We start from the raw sequence: 15786 nt of genomic DNA on the forward strand, positions 1-15786 counted from the left end.
GAGTACAATCCGAGTATCGAATATACTCCAGGCAAAGCAAATGTCATTGCAGATGCTTTAAGCAGGAAGGCTTATTGCAATAGCTTAATCCTCAAGCCTTTCCAACCGGATCTTTGTGAAGCTTTCCGCAAGCTGAATCTCCAAGTTGTTCCTCAAGGCTTTCTCGCCAACCTCTTAGTATCTCCTACTTTGGAAGATCAAATTCGTGAGGCACAACTCCTTGATGCCATGGTGAAGAAGGTGAAACGTGGTATCGACAAGGGTCTTTCCAAATACAAGTGCTATCGCATTGATGACAGAGACACTTTATTCTTCGAGGACCGGATTGTGGTTCCGAAAGGTGATCTAAGGAAAGTCATAATGAACGAGGCGCACAATTCTCTCCTTTCCATTCATCCTGGAAGTACGAAGATGTATCATGACCTCAAGCAGTCGTATTGGTGGACTCGAATGAAGCGAGAAATTGCTCAATTCGTGAATGAATGTGATGTCTGCCGAAGAGTGAAAGCAGAACACCAACGACCAGCTGGTCTCCTCCAACCTCTTGCTATCCCAGAATGGAAGTTTGATCACATCGAAATGGACTTCGTGACTGGATTTCCCAAGTCCAAGCGCGGAAATGATGCTATCTTCGTTGTCATCGACAAGCTTTCTAAAGTGGCTCATTTCCTTCATATCAAAGAATCCATCACAGCAGCCCAGCTGGCAGAGCTTTACACCTCCAGAATTGTCTCCTTGCACGACATTCCACAATTGATTTCTTCAGATCGTGGAAGCATCTTCACCTCTAAGTTCTGGGACTCCTTCCAGAAGGCCATGGGCACAAACATTCGCTTCAGCACAGCTTTCCATCCTCAAACTAGTGGCCAAGTCGAGCGAGTCAATCAAATTCTTGAAGATATGCTCAGGGCTTGTGTCATTTCCTTTGGCATGAAATGGAAAGATTGTCTTCCATATGATGAATTCTCCTACAACAACAGCTTCCAAGCAAGTTCGGGCAAGGCCCCATTCGAGATTCTCTATGGCAGAAAGTGTCGTACTCCTCTCAATTGGTCAGAGACTGGTGAACTCCAACTTCTTGGCAATGACTTAATCACTGAAGCTGAAGAAATGTGTAAAGTCATCCGTGATAATCTCAAAGCCGCGCAATCGCGCCAGAAGAGTTACTATGATAGTAAGCATCGTGATTTGACTTTCGAGATCGGAGACCATGTCTACCTCCGCGTCTCTCCAATGAAAGGCACTCGTCGCTTCGGTATCAAAGGGAAGCTTGCCCCTAGATACGTGGGTCCTTTCAAGATCATTGGCAAAAGAGGCGACCTCGCCTATCAACTTGAGCTTCCTTCAAACTTCGCGAACGTGCACGATGTGTTCCACGTGTCACAGCTCCGCAAGTGCTTCAAGACGCCTGAGCGCACTATCGACTTCGAAGAGATTGACCTCCAAGAAGATTTGTCTTATCATGAGCACCCAGTTGCTATTCTTGAAGAAACTGAGCGCAAGACTCGCAACAAGTCAATCAAATTTCTGAAAGTGAAGTGGTCGCACCATTCCGACCGGGAAGCCACCTGGGAACGCGAGGACCATCTCCGTTCCGAATATCCGGAGTTCTTTCAGTCCTAGATCTCGGGACGAGATCCTCTCGTAGTGGTGGAGTGTTGTAACACCCCGCATGTAACTTGCCATATTTGTAACTCTGACTCTTGCCATTTTCGGCTATGTGTTATGATATTCCCTCCGTTGTCGGGTTTTGTCTTTCGTTTTATATTTTGTGATGTCATGCATTTTCATATCATGTCATCTTGCGCATTGCATTTGCATACGTGTTCGTCTCATGCATCCGAGCATTTTCCCCGTTGTCCATTTTCCAATCCGGCGCTCCTATCTCCTCCGGTGCACCCCTCTTGTTTTCTTTCGTGTGCGTGTGTCAAACTTTCTCGGAATGGACCGAGGCTTGTCAAGTGGTCTTAATATACCACCCGGAGACTACCGGTCAAGTTTCGTTCCATTCGGAGGTCGTTTGGTACTCCAACGGTTAACCGGGCATCCGCAAGTCCATTTGAGTGTCCATCAAAAACCCCCTCTAAAACCAGCGCAAAACCCACCAAACTCTCTTCCATGCTCTAGGTCGTTCGATCACGATCGTGTGGGCGAAAACCGCACCTCATTTGGAGCCTCCTAGCTCCCTCTACCTATAAATATGTGGGCATCCCGAAATACATTCTCAGTCCAACCCTAGAAAAAATCCCTCCGCGCCGCCGGACGCGTCCGTACCCCGCCGGACACGTCCGCCGCCGCGCCCCGACGAATCGCAGCGCGCCACGTCGCCTCCTTCCTCTCCCCACGCCGCCGGCCCGCCGGGCCCAGGCGGGGCCCGCCCGGCCCGATCCGCCGCCGCCTGTCGGCCCGTGCCCCACGCCTCGCCGCCGGCCGGCGCCGCCCCGCCGCGGCCGCAGCCCCGCCACGGCCGCCCGGCGCCGCCCCGCCGCAGCCGCCCGTCTCCGCCTCGCCGCCGGCGCCCGCCGCCGCCGCCGCGGCCACCGCCTCCGGCCGGCGCCCCTCCTCCGGCCTCGCCTCCTCCTCTCCCTCCTCCGTCCGGCGAAGGACGCCGGCGAGTCCCACTGCCCCGAGCTCGAGCTCCCCCAGATCCGATCGAGATCCTCGTGAGTTGACTTTTTCCCGAGCCTCCAAATCCTCTTAAGTCCCTAAATTTCATCAGCAAGTGCCTTTGTTCGTGATCTGATTACTCCGTGCATGTAGCTCCGATTCACGCGTGTAATATGTCAAATTGTTCTTCTCGTGATGCTCTTCATTTTGTTCAATTGCACCATATTCATTAGAGGTCAGCTTGATGCCCAAATCTCTGTTGGAAGAGGGCTAGTTGCTGTTATTCTCTGGTTCTTGACAGAACTTGGAGATTTATCATTTTTGTATCATTTAATCTGTGCATCTTTTGGACATGAGCTCTACATGTGTTTTGAAGTATGCCATGCCATATTTCCATTGGTATAGTCCATGTATTTTTGTGACCTCTGTGGTGACTATCACATGCATGCAAAGTAGGCCGCGTAATATTTCTGATTTCAGGGACTTGGTGATTTCTCCAAGTCTTTGTCTGCTGTAATTTGGTTGCCATGTAAACTTGATGCTACAGAGAGATCCATGCATATTTTGGAGATGTTCAATAAGGATGTTTTGTAGGTATAGTTGTTGCTGATCCATTCCTGCAATTTTTTGCAATTATGGAGTGACATAGCATGACTCAATCTTGCTCTACTTTTGCTATAAAATATTTCTGGCAGATTCTTAACATGACTTGCAATCTTGCCAAGCTTATTGTAGTTGATCCATACATGCTATGCATTTGTTCTTGCCATGGATAGCTTTATAAACATGCCATCTTGCTGTAGGTAAGCTTGGTTTGTAATGAATTGCTCTGTAGTGAGTGCATCAAGCTCACAAAGAGGCCTACATATTATTATTTCTGCCATGCTCTGTTTTCTGCCAAGTCTAAAACCTGATAACGATACTTGCTATGTTTACATGCTTGCCATGATATCTTCTGTTAATTTTGGCTTATGGTCAGTAAGGGACTTTTGTCATGTGCATTTAATAGAACACTGCCATGCCTTGTTTTGCTATGTTAAGTTCCTGTAGCATGTTGATTTCGTGCTCTGAACATCGCTACCTGTTGCTGTTTACTGCCATGTCCAGTTTTTCACCAAGTCTGTGAACCTGTAATCTTTTGCACTTTTTCCATGCTTGTTTGAGCTTGATATGTTGAGAACTAGCCATAGCTCAGTGTTCATCTTTTGTCAAGCATCTCCTGTAGATTACTACCATTTGCTTTTTTGCTATGTTGGGGTGCTGTAGCATTGTTGCTTGTTGCATTCTAAGTGCTATCTTGCTGTTTATCGCAGATTAGTGTAATTCTTGTTTTGCTTGTCTTTTGCAAACCGTGCATCCGATTCCGGTGATCTTTATATCGATTTCGACGAAATCATCTCATCTTTCCAGTGGCATGCTTGGTTTGCCAAGTTACTGCCATGTTCAACATTTTCCTTCCGGAGCACGCATATGCATCGCATATCATATCTTGCATATCATACATGTTTTGCATCATGTTGCTTGCGCATTTCTCGTTGTTGATTGTGGTTCCGTTTGTTTGTGTTCTTGTCTTGGGTAGAGCCGGGAGACGAGTTCGTGAACGAGGAACCTTTCGAGTACGCTTACGAGGATCAAGCTTTCGACAACTCTGATAACCTTGCAGGCAAGATGACCACCCCTCGAAATCACTTCTATCTTTGCTATGCTAGTTGTTCGCTCTATTGCCATGCTCCGCTACCTATCACTTGCTATATCATGTCTCTCATTTTTTCCATGTCAGCCCCTAACCATCCTTTCCTAGCAAACCGTTGTTTGGCTAAGTTACCGCTTTTGCTCAGCCCCTCTTATAGTGTTGCTAGTTGCAGGTGAAGTTGAAGTTGTTCCATGTCGGAACATGGATATGTTGGGATATCACAATATCTCTTATTTAATTAATGCATCTATATATATTTGGTAAAGGGTGGAAGGCTCGGCCTTATGCCTGGTGTTTTGTTCCACTCTTGCCGCCCTAGTTACTGTTATACCGGGATTATGTTCCTTGAGTTTGCGTTCCTTACGCGGTCGGGTGATTTATGGGACCCCCTTGACAGTTCACCTTGAATAAAACTCCTCCAGCAAGGCCCAACCTTGGTTTTACCATTTGCCGCCTAAGCCTTTTCCCCTGCGTTTTCGCGAGCCCGAGGGTCATCTTTATTTTAAACCCCCGGGCCAGTGCTCCTCTGAGTATTGGTCCAAACTGTCAGTCGCCGGTGGCCACCAGGGGCAACTCTGGGCTGGCCTATCGGAAGCTTGGACAATCCGGTGTGCCCTGAGAACGAGATATGTGCAGCTCCTATCGGGATTTGTCGGCACATTCGGGCGGCTTTGCTGGTCTTGTTTTACCATTATCGAGATGTCTTGTAAACCGGGATTCCGAGACTGATCGGGTCTTTCCGGGAGAAGGTTTATCCTTCGTTGACCGTGAGAGCTTATGATGGGCTAAGTTGGGACACCCCTGCAGGGTATTATCTTTCGAAAGCCGTGCCCGCGGTTATGAGGCAGATGGGAATTTGTTAATGTCCGGTTGTAGATAACTTGTCACTTGACCCAATTAAAATACATCAACTGCGTGTGTAGCCATGATGGTCTCTTCTCGGCGGAGTCCGGGAAGTGAACACGGTCTGAGTTATGTATGACGTAAGTAGGTGTTCAGGATCACTTCTTGGTCATTGCTAGATGACGTCCGTTCCGTTGCTTCTCTTCTCGCTCTTTTGCGCAAGTTAGCCACCATATATGCTTTTGCCGCTGTAGCTCCACCTCATTACACCACCCTTTCCTCCAAGCTTAAATAGTCTTGATCTCGCGGGTGTGAGATTGCTGAGTCCCCGTGACTCACAGATTCTACCAAAACAGTTGCAGGTGCCGACGATGCCAGTGCAGATGATGGCGTCGATCTCAAGTGGGAGTTCGACGAGGAACGTGGCTGTTACTATGTGTCTTTTCCTGATGATCAGTAGTGGAGCCCAGTTGGGACGATCGGGGATCTAGCATTTGGGGTTATCTTATTTTCATCTGGATTTTGACCATAGTCGGTCTATATGCTTGTATTTTGGATGATGTATGATGATATTTATGTATTGTGTGAAGTGGCGATTGTAAGCCAACTCTTTATCCCATTCTTGTTCATTACATGGGATTGTGTGAAGATGACCCTTCTTGCGACAAAACCTCTATGCGGTTATGCCTCTAAGTCGTGCCTCGACACGTGGGAGATATAGCCGCATCGTGGGCGTTACATGGGGCTCCATGGAGCTCCACTTCGCTCCCCATTATGCCCTTCATGTGTGACATTTGCATGGGCATTTTTGGTTTTTGTGAGCCATCCCTACCCCTTGGCTTTCCTATAAATAGAGGAGGAGTGGGCAGCCCAAACCTCATCCCTTCTCACATACAAGTGCCATGCAATGATCTGGCTTCTCTCTCCCTCCCTGCGAAATAGTTTCGTAGAGCCGAAAGGCTGTCTGGGTTCCGGCAGGAACTAGTTCTGGACGGCGAAGCCCTGCCGGATAGATGACACCGTATGTGTGCAACTCTGTAGAGAGATCGTAGTTTCGGTCTTAGTTCGTGAGTGCCTCCCGAAGGGCTGTCCATGTGACCGTCCGAGTTTCGAAGGTCCTCCCGAAGGGCTGTCCGAGTGACCGTTCGAGTTTCGAAGGTCCTCCCGAAGGGCTGTCCGCGACACCGTCCGGGGGGCTGTTCGACCGCCTCCCTGAGGGCTGTCTGAGGAGCAGATGAGGGTATACATCCTCGCGGTTGGGAGGTTGTAAATCCTAGCTGCGGGGATCTGCACCGCCGATCGTCATCGACTCTACTTCCCGCTGCGCTACGAGTCGGTAACGAAAAAGATCAAACCATGTATGCAGTCTCCATAGTGGTCCTGGGCTGGTGTGTAGGTCGGAAATTTTTTGTTTTCTGCTGCGTTACCCTACAGCTGGCAAACTTGGTAATGGTACCAAAGAAGGATAAATCCTGGCGCCTATGCGTCGATTTCAAAGACCTTAACAAGGCTTGCCCTAAGGATCCCTTCCCTCTTCCCCGCATTGATCAAATCATTGATGCTACCGCAGGTCACGACTCGCTGTGCTTCCTTGATGCATATTCCGGATACCATCAAATAAAAATGAAGGAGTCCGATCAAGCTGCAACAGCATTCATTACACCATACGGGCCGTTTTGCTTCAACACCATGCCTTTCGGGCTCAAGAACGCCGGCGCCACCTACCAGCGCATGATCCAAACATGCCTCGAGAAACAGATCGGCAAAACAGTGGAGGCCTACGTGGACGACGTCGTCATCAAAACTAGACACGTCGAAACACTAATAGACGACTTGCGTCTCACATTCGACAACCTCCGCACATACGACATCAAGCTTAACCCAGAAAAGTGCGTCTTCGGCGTCCCAGCCGGTAAACTATTAGGCTTCATCGTTTCCAATAGAGGAATTGAAGCAAATCCAGCCAAAATCCGAGCTCTGTCACAACTGACTATGCCAACCGAACTCAAGCAGGTCCAAAAACTCACTGGGTGCGTGGCAGCTTTAAGCCGCTTTATCTCCAGGTTGGGAGAAAAGGCGTTGGTGCTCTATCGCCTTCTACAGTGCACCGATAGCTTCGAGTGGACAGACGCGGCGATGGCCGGACTGGAGGAAATAAAAGCCCTTCTGGCAAGCAACCCAATCCTGGCCGCGCCAAATGCTGGTGAACCAATGCTCTTATACATATCGGCAACACACCAGGTGGTGAGCGCCGTACTCGTCGTCGAATGAGAACAGGACGGACACAAATTTCCACTCCAGAAGCCGGTATACTACGTATCCACCGTCCTCACACCATGCAAATCCCGGTACCCCCATTATCAAAAAATAGCATATGCAGTCTTCATGGCATCTCGAAAATTGCGACACTACTTTCAGGAGTGCTCACGGTGGCCTCCGAAGTGCCCCTCAATGATATAATTAACAACTGGGATGCAACGGGCCGGATTGCTAAATGGGCCATTGAGCTTCTGCCATTCGACATCACGTACAAACCACGTCGAGCCATCAAATCCCAGGTACTGGCTGACTTCGTCGCCGAATGGACAGAAGCCGAACTCCCTAAAGAGTACGGCGCGTATTCCAACTGGGTGATGCATTTTGACGGCTCCAAGATGTTGGCAGGGCTAGGGCGGGCGTCGTGTTAACGTCCCCATAGGAGATATCGTCCAGTACGTACTCCAAATATTATACACAAACTCCAACAACGCAGCCGAATACGAGGCCTTGCTACATGGCCTCTGGATGGCCGTATCAATGGGCATACAACGCCTGGAGGTGTGCGGGGACTCAAACCTCACAATATCCCAAATTAATGGAGACTTTGATGCCAAAGATCCAAAGATGGCAGCTTATCGCAATGCCGTTTTGAAGATGTCGGCTCGGTTCGAGGGACTCGAATTTCATCACATCGCCCGCGAAAGTAACTAGGCGGCAGACGTCCTTGCTTGCATCGGCGCTAAGCGCGACCCCGTCCCACCTAACATCTTCCTCGAAAGGCTCTTTAAGCCATCCGTGGTATGGCAAGGGGGAGATAGCAACGACAGTACCGTTCCGAACACATACACAGATAACGAACACGCCGATATCATCGGAGGTTCAACCACCGAAGTAACACCATCGGCCCACCTCATCATGGTAGTAATTGCCCTGTGGACCGAACCATTCTTGGCCTACTTTAATAGGAAGGAGCTCCCAGAAGATCAGAACGAGGCTCGCCACATAGTTCGGCGTTCGAAGGCCTATAAAGTTCATGAAGGAGAGCTCTACAAGAAAAGCACTACCGGAGTCCTTCAAAGGTGTATCTCCGAGGAGGAGGGGCGGCAACTCTTGGCAGAAATTCACGCCGGTCTCGGTGGGCACCACGCCGCAACCCGGGCACTTGTCAGCAAGGCCTTCCGTACAGGATTTTACTGGCCTACGGCCCGGGCAGACGCACAGGACCTCATCCAGCGCTGTGTCGGATGCCAACTCTTCGCCAACCAAAGCCATATGCCCCCAACCGCTCTACAAACAATCCCCATTACATGGCCCTTTGCGGTCTGGGGCTTGGACATGGTCGGACCCCTTAAAGGGGGAAGCCATAAGAAAAAATATCTGTTGGTCATGGTGGACAAATTCACCAAGTGGATAGAGGCTAGACCAGTTAAAATGGCCGAGTCCGGACCGGTGATTGCATTTATATCCGATGTGGTACACCGTTACGGTGTACCGCACAACATCATCACCGATAACGGTTTGAATTTCACAGCTGATGAGGTGAAAACCTGGTGTGCTAATCTGGGCATTAAGCTCGATTACGCCTCTGTCTACCACCCGCAAACAAACGGTCAAGTCGAGCGAGCTAATGGTCTTATTATGAGCGGCATCAAACCCAGACTAGTGCGGTCTTTGAAAGAATCAGACAAGCACTGGGTCGAGGAGCTCGACTCCATACTCTGGGGGCTGTGGACCACGCCCAACTGTACTACCGGATATACACCTTTCTTCATGGTGTACGGTGCAGAGGCTGTATTGCCCTGCGATATTATACACGACTCACCTCGAGTGCGTATGTACGAAGGGAAAGAGGCCGAGTTGGATCGGCAGGACAGCCTAGATGCCCTGGAGGAGGAGCGCGACGTCGCCAAAGCCCGTTCAACATTTTATCAATAGCAGGCTCGAATATCAAAGCAGAGAAGTACGGGCCAAGACTTACAACGTTGGCGAACTCGTTCTATGCTTGCCGGGGAAGAAAAAGGACAAACTCAAGCCCAAATGGGAGGGTCCCTTCATAATTGACGAAGTTCTTACCGGGGGAGCGTACCGTCTTCGTGACGCATCAGACAATCGCCTAGAGCCGAACCCCTGGAATGCGGCCAGACTCCGAAGGTTCTATGCCTAGTGCCGAACCCTTTGTTAGTCTCCTTCTACCCTACAATTTCCATAACTCTTTCCCCCTTTTACACAATTTTTCGCTTTAAAAGCTCTCATTCGGCTTGACCGAAAACTGCTGGCGTACACATTTTTACAAACGTACGCCCATCATACCTGGGGGCTTCTTTTAACAGAAGCTTGTTAATATTACTTGCCGAGCATTAAGCTCATCACACATACGCGTCTCTCCCGTATGTCTTTTCTTCACCATTATATGCATCGATATGACTTAAGTTTTGGCCAAGCTGGGTGGCCTGGCTCCTGTGCTTACCCCTATGTTCCCGATTGTTCGGCTAGGTGGTAAAGGGAGCACCTCTGCGATTGTTATTGCCGGGTCATCCGGATGTGTACCTCAGACTGGGTGAAGCCGAAAGCTAGCGTTCTTAAGGGAATATTTGGTCGGTGGATGAAAAATATTTTTTTGCACTCACTCTATTGTGAACCCCCAGAAGTTATACACACAGTGATTTTCACATCACAATTCGGACATGTCTACTAATGCATGCACACCCAGGGAAAGGAACCCTTAACGGAACTATTCTCCCTGGAAGATGTTTCTTACAATCTCAATGTAATATAACATAACTAGCCGGATACAACTTGTCTGTTCAAGCAACTATGACCCCCACGCTTAGTTTTCCACGCATACCCCGGCCTATTCGGCTGTGACGGTATTCAGAAACACTCCGCACCTTCGGGTCCGGAGGTCAAAGCGAAAAGGTCTGCCATGACAAATGATATACAATTCGGCTAGAAATTCCACATGGTGAGGAAAGTACATAGTCACTTGGACTCAAACACTTCTGCCTCTATACCATCTAGCAGGCAGTCTAATTTACAATCCTGTTGGGAATATTTGGCGGCCACCTCTACTTGGTCATATACTAAACTAACGGGAATTTCTTCCCCATTCGACCCTACCGGCCCGACCCGCGCCATGTGATTAGGATCAAGCTTGGTGTACCGAGTTTTCACCATGGCCCAAGCCTCTCGCGCACCCTCTCGGCAGGCCGATATCTTCCATAGCCGAATACGTCGCCGCGCTCCTTTAAACAGCTCCACAAGCTCCTCCATACTTCCTGGAGGGGTGGCAGATGGCCATAGAGCCTTGGCAACACTCCGCATCGCCGGCCGAGCCTGTTCCTGCACTCGCAATAGCCCTTGCAGCAGATCACACGATGATCCGGACACCTCCTCTTCAGGACGGCCCGTCAATATACCTGCGATCACAACTATATCAGTTTCATCCACTTTCGAACTACTTTCAAAATAGTTCAGATACGTACTGAATATGCCGCCCCGCAGCTTCTTGTTCTCCTTCACGGAATCGGCTAGCTGGGCCCGCACATCTTTCAGCTCTTCGCCTAGCTGGGTCTTGCAATCCTGGAGCTGGTTTTTCTCAATAATGGCCTGCTTCAGCACACGATCGCCTGTAGCTTGTAGCCTTTTGGCTTCTTGCTCATTCGCTTGCGTGACTTCCAACGCCTCTTTGAGTCCCCTGACCATTATGTCATGGTATAAGCAAGACTGTTAGTATTCTGGGCATATAAGTATATTTTCTCATTGGAGGGGAATATTACCAGGTGACGCCTTCTTGAACTCTTTTAGTTCAGCGGTAGCAGCATTTAGCTGCGTCCGACATTGTTCCAGCTCTTGGGATAGCAGGTTGTTCTTCTCTGTAAGAACCTGGTCATACAACGGTCCTTAAATCAGTTGTACCAACTGCTTTCAGTCCCGGGGGCTACTGGCATAGGCTATCCTTTTTTGACAAAGTAACCTTACCTGCACATCTGTTAGATATTGCCTCGTGGCTTTTCTAAGCCCATCTCGAGCAGCTCGGATGTATGCGTCGCCCAAGCTAAAGGCACTAAATGCCTCATCCTAGAACTTCGGGTCTCGTAAAATAGCCCTGCATCGCCGATGATTCATGGCGCTCTCTACTTCCAAGTTGGTAACGTACATATTGTCCGAACCCTCGGCCGAAGGGCGGTCCGGCTTTGTTCCTACATCGGCCCCCATCTCCCCGACCGGATCTAAATCTTGGTTGTTGGGAACGCGGCCGGCCGGACCCCCGGACGCAGTTCGGTGAACCTTTTTCCTGTAATCAAACATGCGCATAGGTCACAGTTGGATACGGCCACTGAAAAATATATTTATCTGTACCTCCTTGATGAAGGCCTGGCGCTGCCTTCAACGGCCCTCCTCTTCGAAGATCTGTCCGGCACATGAATCGATTTCCTCGGTATCACCGAACGCCTCCCCTGAAGAACGCGTGACAATGCGGTGGGTGAGGCAGAGTAAGAGCACCCTTTCAGAGAAGGTGTTTCTTGATTACTTACCTGTGAAGCAGGAAGAAGACCAGGGTAGTCAGCGATGATGGCCACTTCTGTGCCATCATAGCTCATTTGGTAAAACACCCCCTCCGCGAGCACCACAAATATATCCGGATCCTCTTCAAACCCGGGATCAAGCTCCCGGTTGTGATTATCCGGCTGCGGGGCGGGACTATGAAATCCCTTGGTGACCTTTCGCCAGTGCTGTCATAAGAAAACAAGCTAGAAATTAATCAAAGGCAATTCGGAGATGGAAGGAGCAAAAACAGAGGGGTTGGGCCTTACCCAACTGGGAGGATTATACATAGACTACCCTCCTCTAAGTTTGATGCGAAGAAATTCCTTTTCCTCACCTTTGAACAGTTCGGCTAATATCTTAGCCAAAGCGGCAGGGGTGTCCGGACCTTTCCGGCCGCAGCGAGAGGCGTCATCCTCCCCATTGTAGTGCCACATTGGAAGACCTCTGTATTGGAGCGGCTGGACCCCTCACGCTATGGAGATCGCCATAATCTCAATAACTGTGAGCCCGGACTGAGCGAGCTCTTTCATCTTGCTCATCAGCTGACGAACCTCCGTGCCGTCCTCCTCTTCAAGGCTCCGGGGACGCCAACTGTAGCGTTTCTTCAGCGGGACGCACGCAAATTCAGGAAGACCCTTTCGAACCGGGTCGGGAAGCGCGACGTCCTCAATATAGAACCATTCGGAGGGCCATTCATCAGGCGCCTTCCTTGGAGTGCTGGATAGATATCCAGTATTGGCGACGCGCCATACTTCGGCTCCGCCCACTTCAAATATCGACCCTTCATAATTGCGCGGGATGAGACAGAACGGCTTCCTCCACAAATCGAAATGAGCCTCGACGCCCAAAAATAATTCGCATAAAGCAACGTAACCCGCAATATGCAGAATAGAGGCTGGAGTGAAGTTGTGCAGCTGGAGGCCGTAATACTCTAGAAGCCCTCGGAGGAACGGATGGATTGGAAATCCAATGCCTCTTAGCAGGAAGGGGACAAAACACACACGCTCTCCCCCAGACAGATTGGGGAAGTCCTCTGCCTGAGTCCCCTCATTGAAGGAAGCTAGCCCCATTCGAACAAGGACTAGATCCGCAGGGGGAAGGAATCCCTGCATTTGCAACTTTATCAACTAGCTATGAGACACAGAACACCTCTCCCACTCGCCTTTCTCTGGGCAGGGATGAGCGGAGGAGCTGGGAACACTAGCCATGCTGGAATGGTTTCTCCTAAGCAGTCTCTGGGGATCTCTTCTGCGCGACACTGAATGGATCTAGGATCCAATCTCTTTAAATAGGCGCTCTTCCCCGCATGGACAAGGTGTTATTCGCAAAATACCCTGAATTTCCACATTCGCTCGACGCGTGGAGGGGGAGATTATTTAACATACAGAAGCCAAGGAGGCGACATTGGATCAATGGCCGAATATATTACTTGGAGAGGGAACCCGCCTTGCAACGCCGAAGACTATCTACGTGCCAAACACCTCGTCATTGAAGCCTGGTTCGGGGGCTACTGAGGGAGTCCTGGACTAAGGGGTCCTCGGGCGTCCGGCCTGTTATCTACTGGGCCGGACTGATGGGCTGTGAAGACATGAAGACCGAAGACTGCACCCGTGTCCGGATTGGACTCTACTTGGCGTGGAAGGCAAGCTAGGCGATCTATTATGAAGATTTCCTCCTATGTAACCGACCTCATGTAACCCTAGATCTCTCCGGTGTCTATATAAACCGGAGAACATAGTCCGGATAGGACAGATTCATGACCATATACTCATAGGCTAAACTTCTAGGGTTTAGCCATCACGATCTCGTGGTAGATCAACTCTTGTAACACTCATATTCATCAAGATCAATCAAGCAGGAAGTAGGGTATTACCTCCATAGAGAGGGCCCGAACCTGGGTAAACATCGTGTCCCCCGTCTCCTGTTACCATCGATCCTAGATGCACAGTTCGGGACCCCCTACCCGAGATCTGCCGGTTTTGACACCGACAACGGCCCCTCTCGGCGAGATCATTGGCTGCTGGGACGCCTCTGGTCGGGTTGCCAAGTGGGCACTCAAGCTAGCCGGCCACACCATCCTCTACGAGCCCCGCACCACGATCAAGTCCCAAGTTCTGGACGACTTCCTCGTCGACTGGACCGAGACCCAGTACCTGCTGCCGCCGCCGGATTCGACGCACTGGCGCATGCACTTCGACGGCTCCAAGATGCGCCTCGGCCTGGGGGCCGACATCGTGTTGTCTTCCTCGGAGGGCGACCGACTCCGGTACACGCTCCGGATCCACTTCGCCGCCTCCAACAACGTCGCCGAGTACGAAGCCCTTGTGCATGGCCTCCGGCTTGCCAAGGAACTCGGCATCTGGCGCATCCAATGCTACGGCGACTCGGACCTGGTGGTGCAGCAATGCTTCGGTGAATGGGACGCCCGCGACACCAACATGGCAAGCTACCGCTTCCTCGTCCAGCAGCTGTCCGGCTTCTTCGACGGCTGCGAGTTCCTCCACGTCCCGCGCACGGATAATGAAGCTGCCAACACACTAGCCAAGATTGGCTCATCCCGGCAATCCATCCCGTCCGGCGTCTTCCTCGAGCACCTGCACAAGCCCTCCGTCAAGCCGTCTCTGGACCCTGAGTCCATCTTCGTCCCAGACGACCCGGCCGCACCTCCACCTGGCCCGGGGACTGCCGAACCCGGCCCGGGGGCTGCTGAGCCCGGCCTAGGGAGCGCCGAACCCAACCCGGGGACTACTGAACCCGGCCCGGGAGCCACCCAACCCGGCTCGGGGGCTGACGCCCTCGACCCGGTCGCCGTCGTCCTCGACCCAGCCGTCGTTGTTCCCGACCCGGGGGCCGCCGCCTCCGGCTCGGGGGCTGCCGCCCAAGAACTCGCCATGGTGGCCGTCTTCGCTGTGGCGACGGTCCCGTCGTGGGCCCTGCCCATCTCAGAGTTCATGGAAACCGGGGTTCTCCCCATGGACGAGACCGAAGCCAGGCAAGTGCAGCACCGGGCGTCAGCCTACAGCACCATCAACAACGAGCTCATCAAGCGTGGTCCGACAGACATTTTCCAGTGCTGCATCGAACAAGAAAAGGGCATTGAGATCCTCCTCGACATACATCAGGGCGAGTGCGGGCACCACGCCGCCTCGAGATCCCTGGTGGCCAAGGCTTTCTGCCATGGTTTCTACTGGCCCACGACCCTCCAAGACGCTGAGTCACTTGTCCTCAAGTGCGAGGGATACCAACGCTTCAGCAAGCGCAGCCACCAGCCGGCCTCGGCGCTCTGAACCATCCCGATCACCTGGCCCTTCGCGGTCTGGGGACTCGACATGGTGGGACCTTTCAAGACCGCTCGAGGCGGCATGACGTACTTGCTGGTGGCGATGGACAAGTTCACCAAGTGGATCGAAGCACGACCAATCAAGAAACTGGACGGGCCGACAGCCGTCCGGTTCATCAAGGATATCGCGGTACGCTACGGCGTCCCGAACAGCATCATCACGGACAACGGCACCAACTTTGCCAAGGGCGCGCTCGCGCAATACTGCTCCGTCTCCAGCATCCGTCTCGACCTAACTTCCGTGGCGCACCCGCAGTCCAACGGCCAGGTCGAGCGGGCCATCGGCCTCATTCTATCCGGCATCAAGCCACGGCTCATCGAACTGCTCGTCTGTTCACCCGGCATCTAGCTTGATGAGTTGCCAGCCATCCTCTAGAGTCTCCGCACCATGCCAAACCGGTCGACCGGGTTCACCCCGTTCTTCCTCATCTACGGAGCCGAAGCCGTCATCCCGACCGACATCGAGTTTGACGCACCGCGCGTCGTGATGTACACC

The 15786-nt window shown here is 51.4% G+C and overlaps 1 protein-coding gene across 1 annotated transcript; it reads left to right on the forward strand.

Annotated features, from left to right (window-relative positions):
• Positions 1-14388: 14388 nt before the first annotated feature.
• Positions 14389-15237, forward strand: LOC109776145 (uncharacterized). Its single transcript, XM_020334810.1, has 2 exons — positions 14389-15073; positions 15158-15237. The coding sequence occupies exons 1-2, from the start codon at positions 14389-14391 to the stop codon at positions 15235-15237; spliced, it is 765 nt and encodes a 254-aa protein (XP_020190399.1).
• Positions 15238-15786: the final 549 nt, after the last annotated feature.

Source organism: Aegilops tauschii, chromosome 5 (genome assembly GCF_002575655.3).
Source record: "Aegilops tauschii subsp. strangulata cultivar AL8/78 chromosome 5, Aet v6.0, whole genome shotgun sequence".
Classification (NCBI taxonomy): domain Eukaryota; kingdom Viridiplantae; phylum Streptophyta; class Magnoliopsida; order Poales; family Poaceae; genus Aegilops; species Aegilops tauschii.

What these genes read in the sequence shown, in the direction of transcription:
- LOC109776145 (XM_020334810.1), top strand. Translation starts at nt 14,389, where the DNA reads ATGGCAAGCTACCGCTTCCTCGTCCAGCAGCTGTCCGGCTTCTTCGAC. An exon ending in CCTCCTCGACATACATCAGG is followed by an intron (nt 15,074 to 15,157) that starts GCGAGTGCGGGC and finishes CGACCCTCCAAG; the next exon opens with ACGCTGAGTCACTTGTCCTC.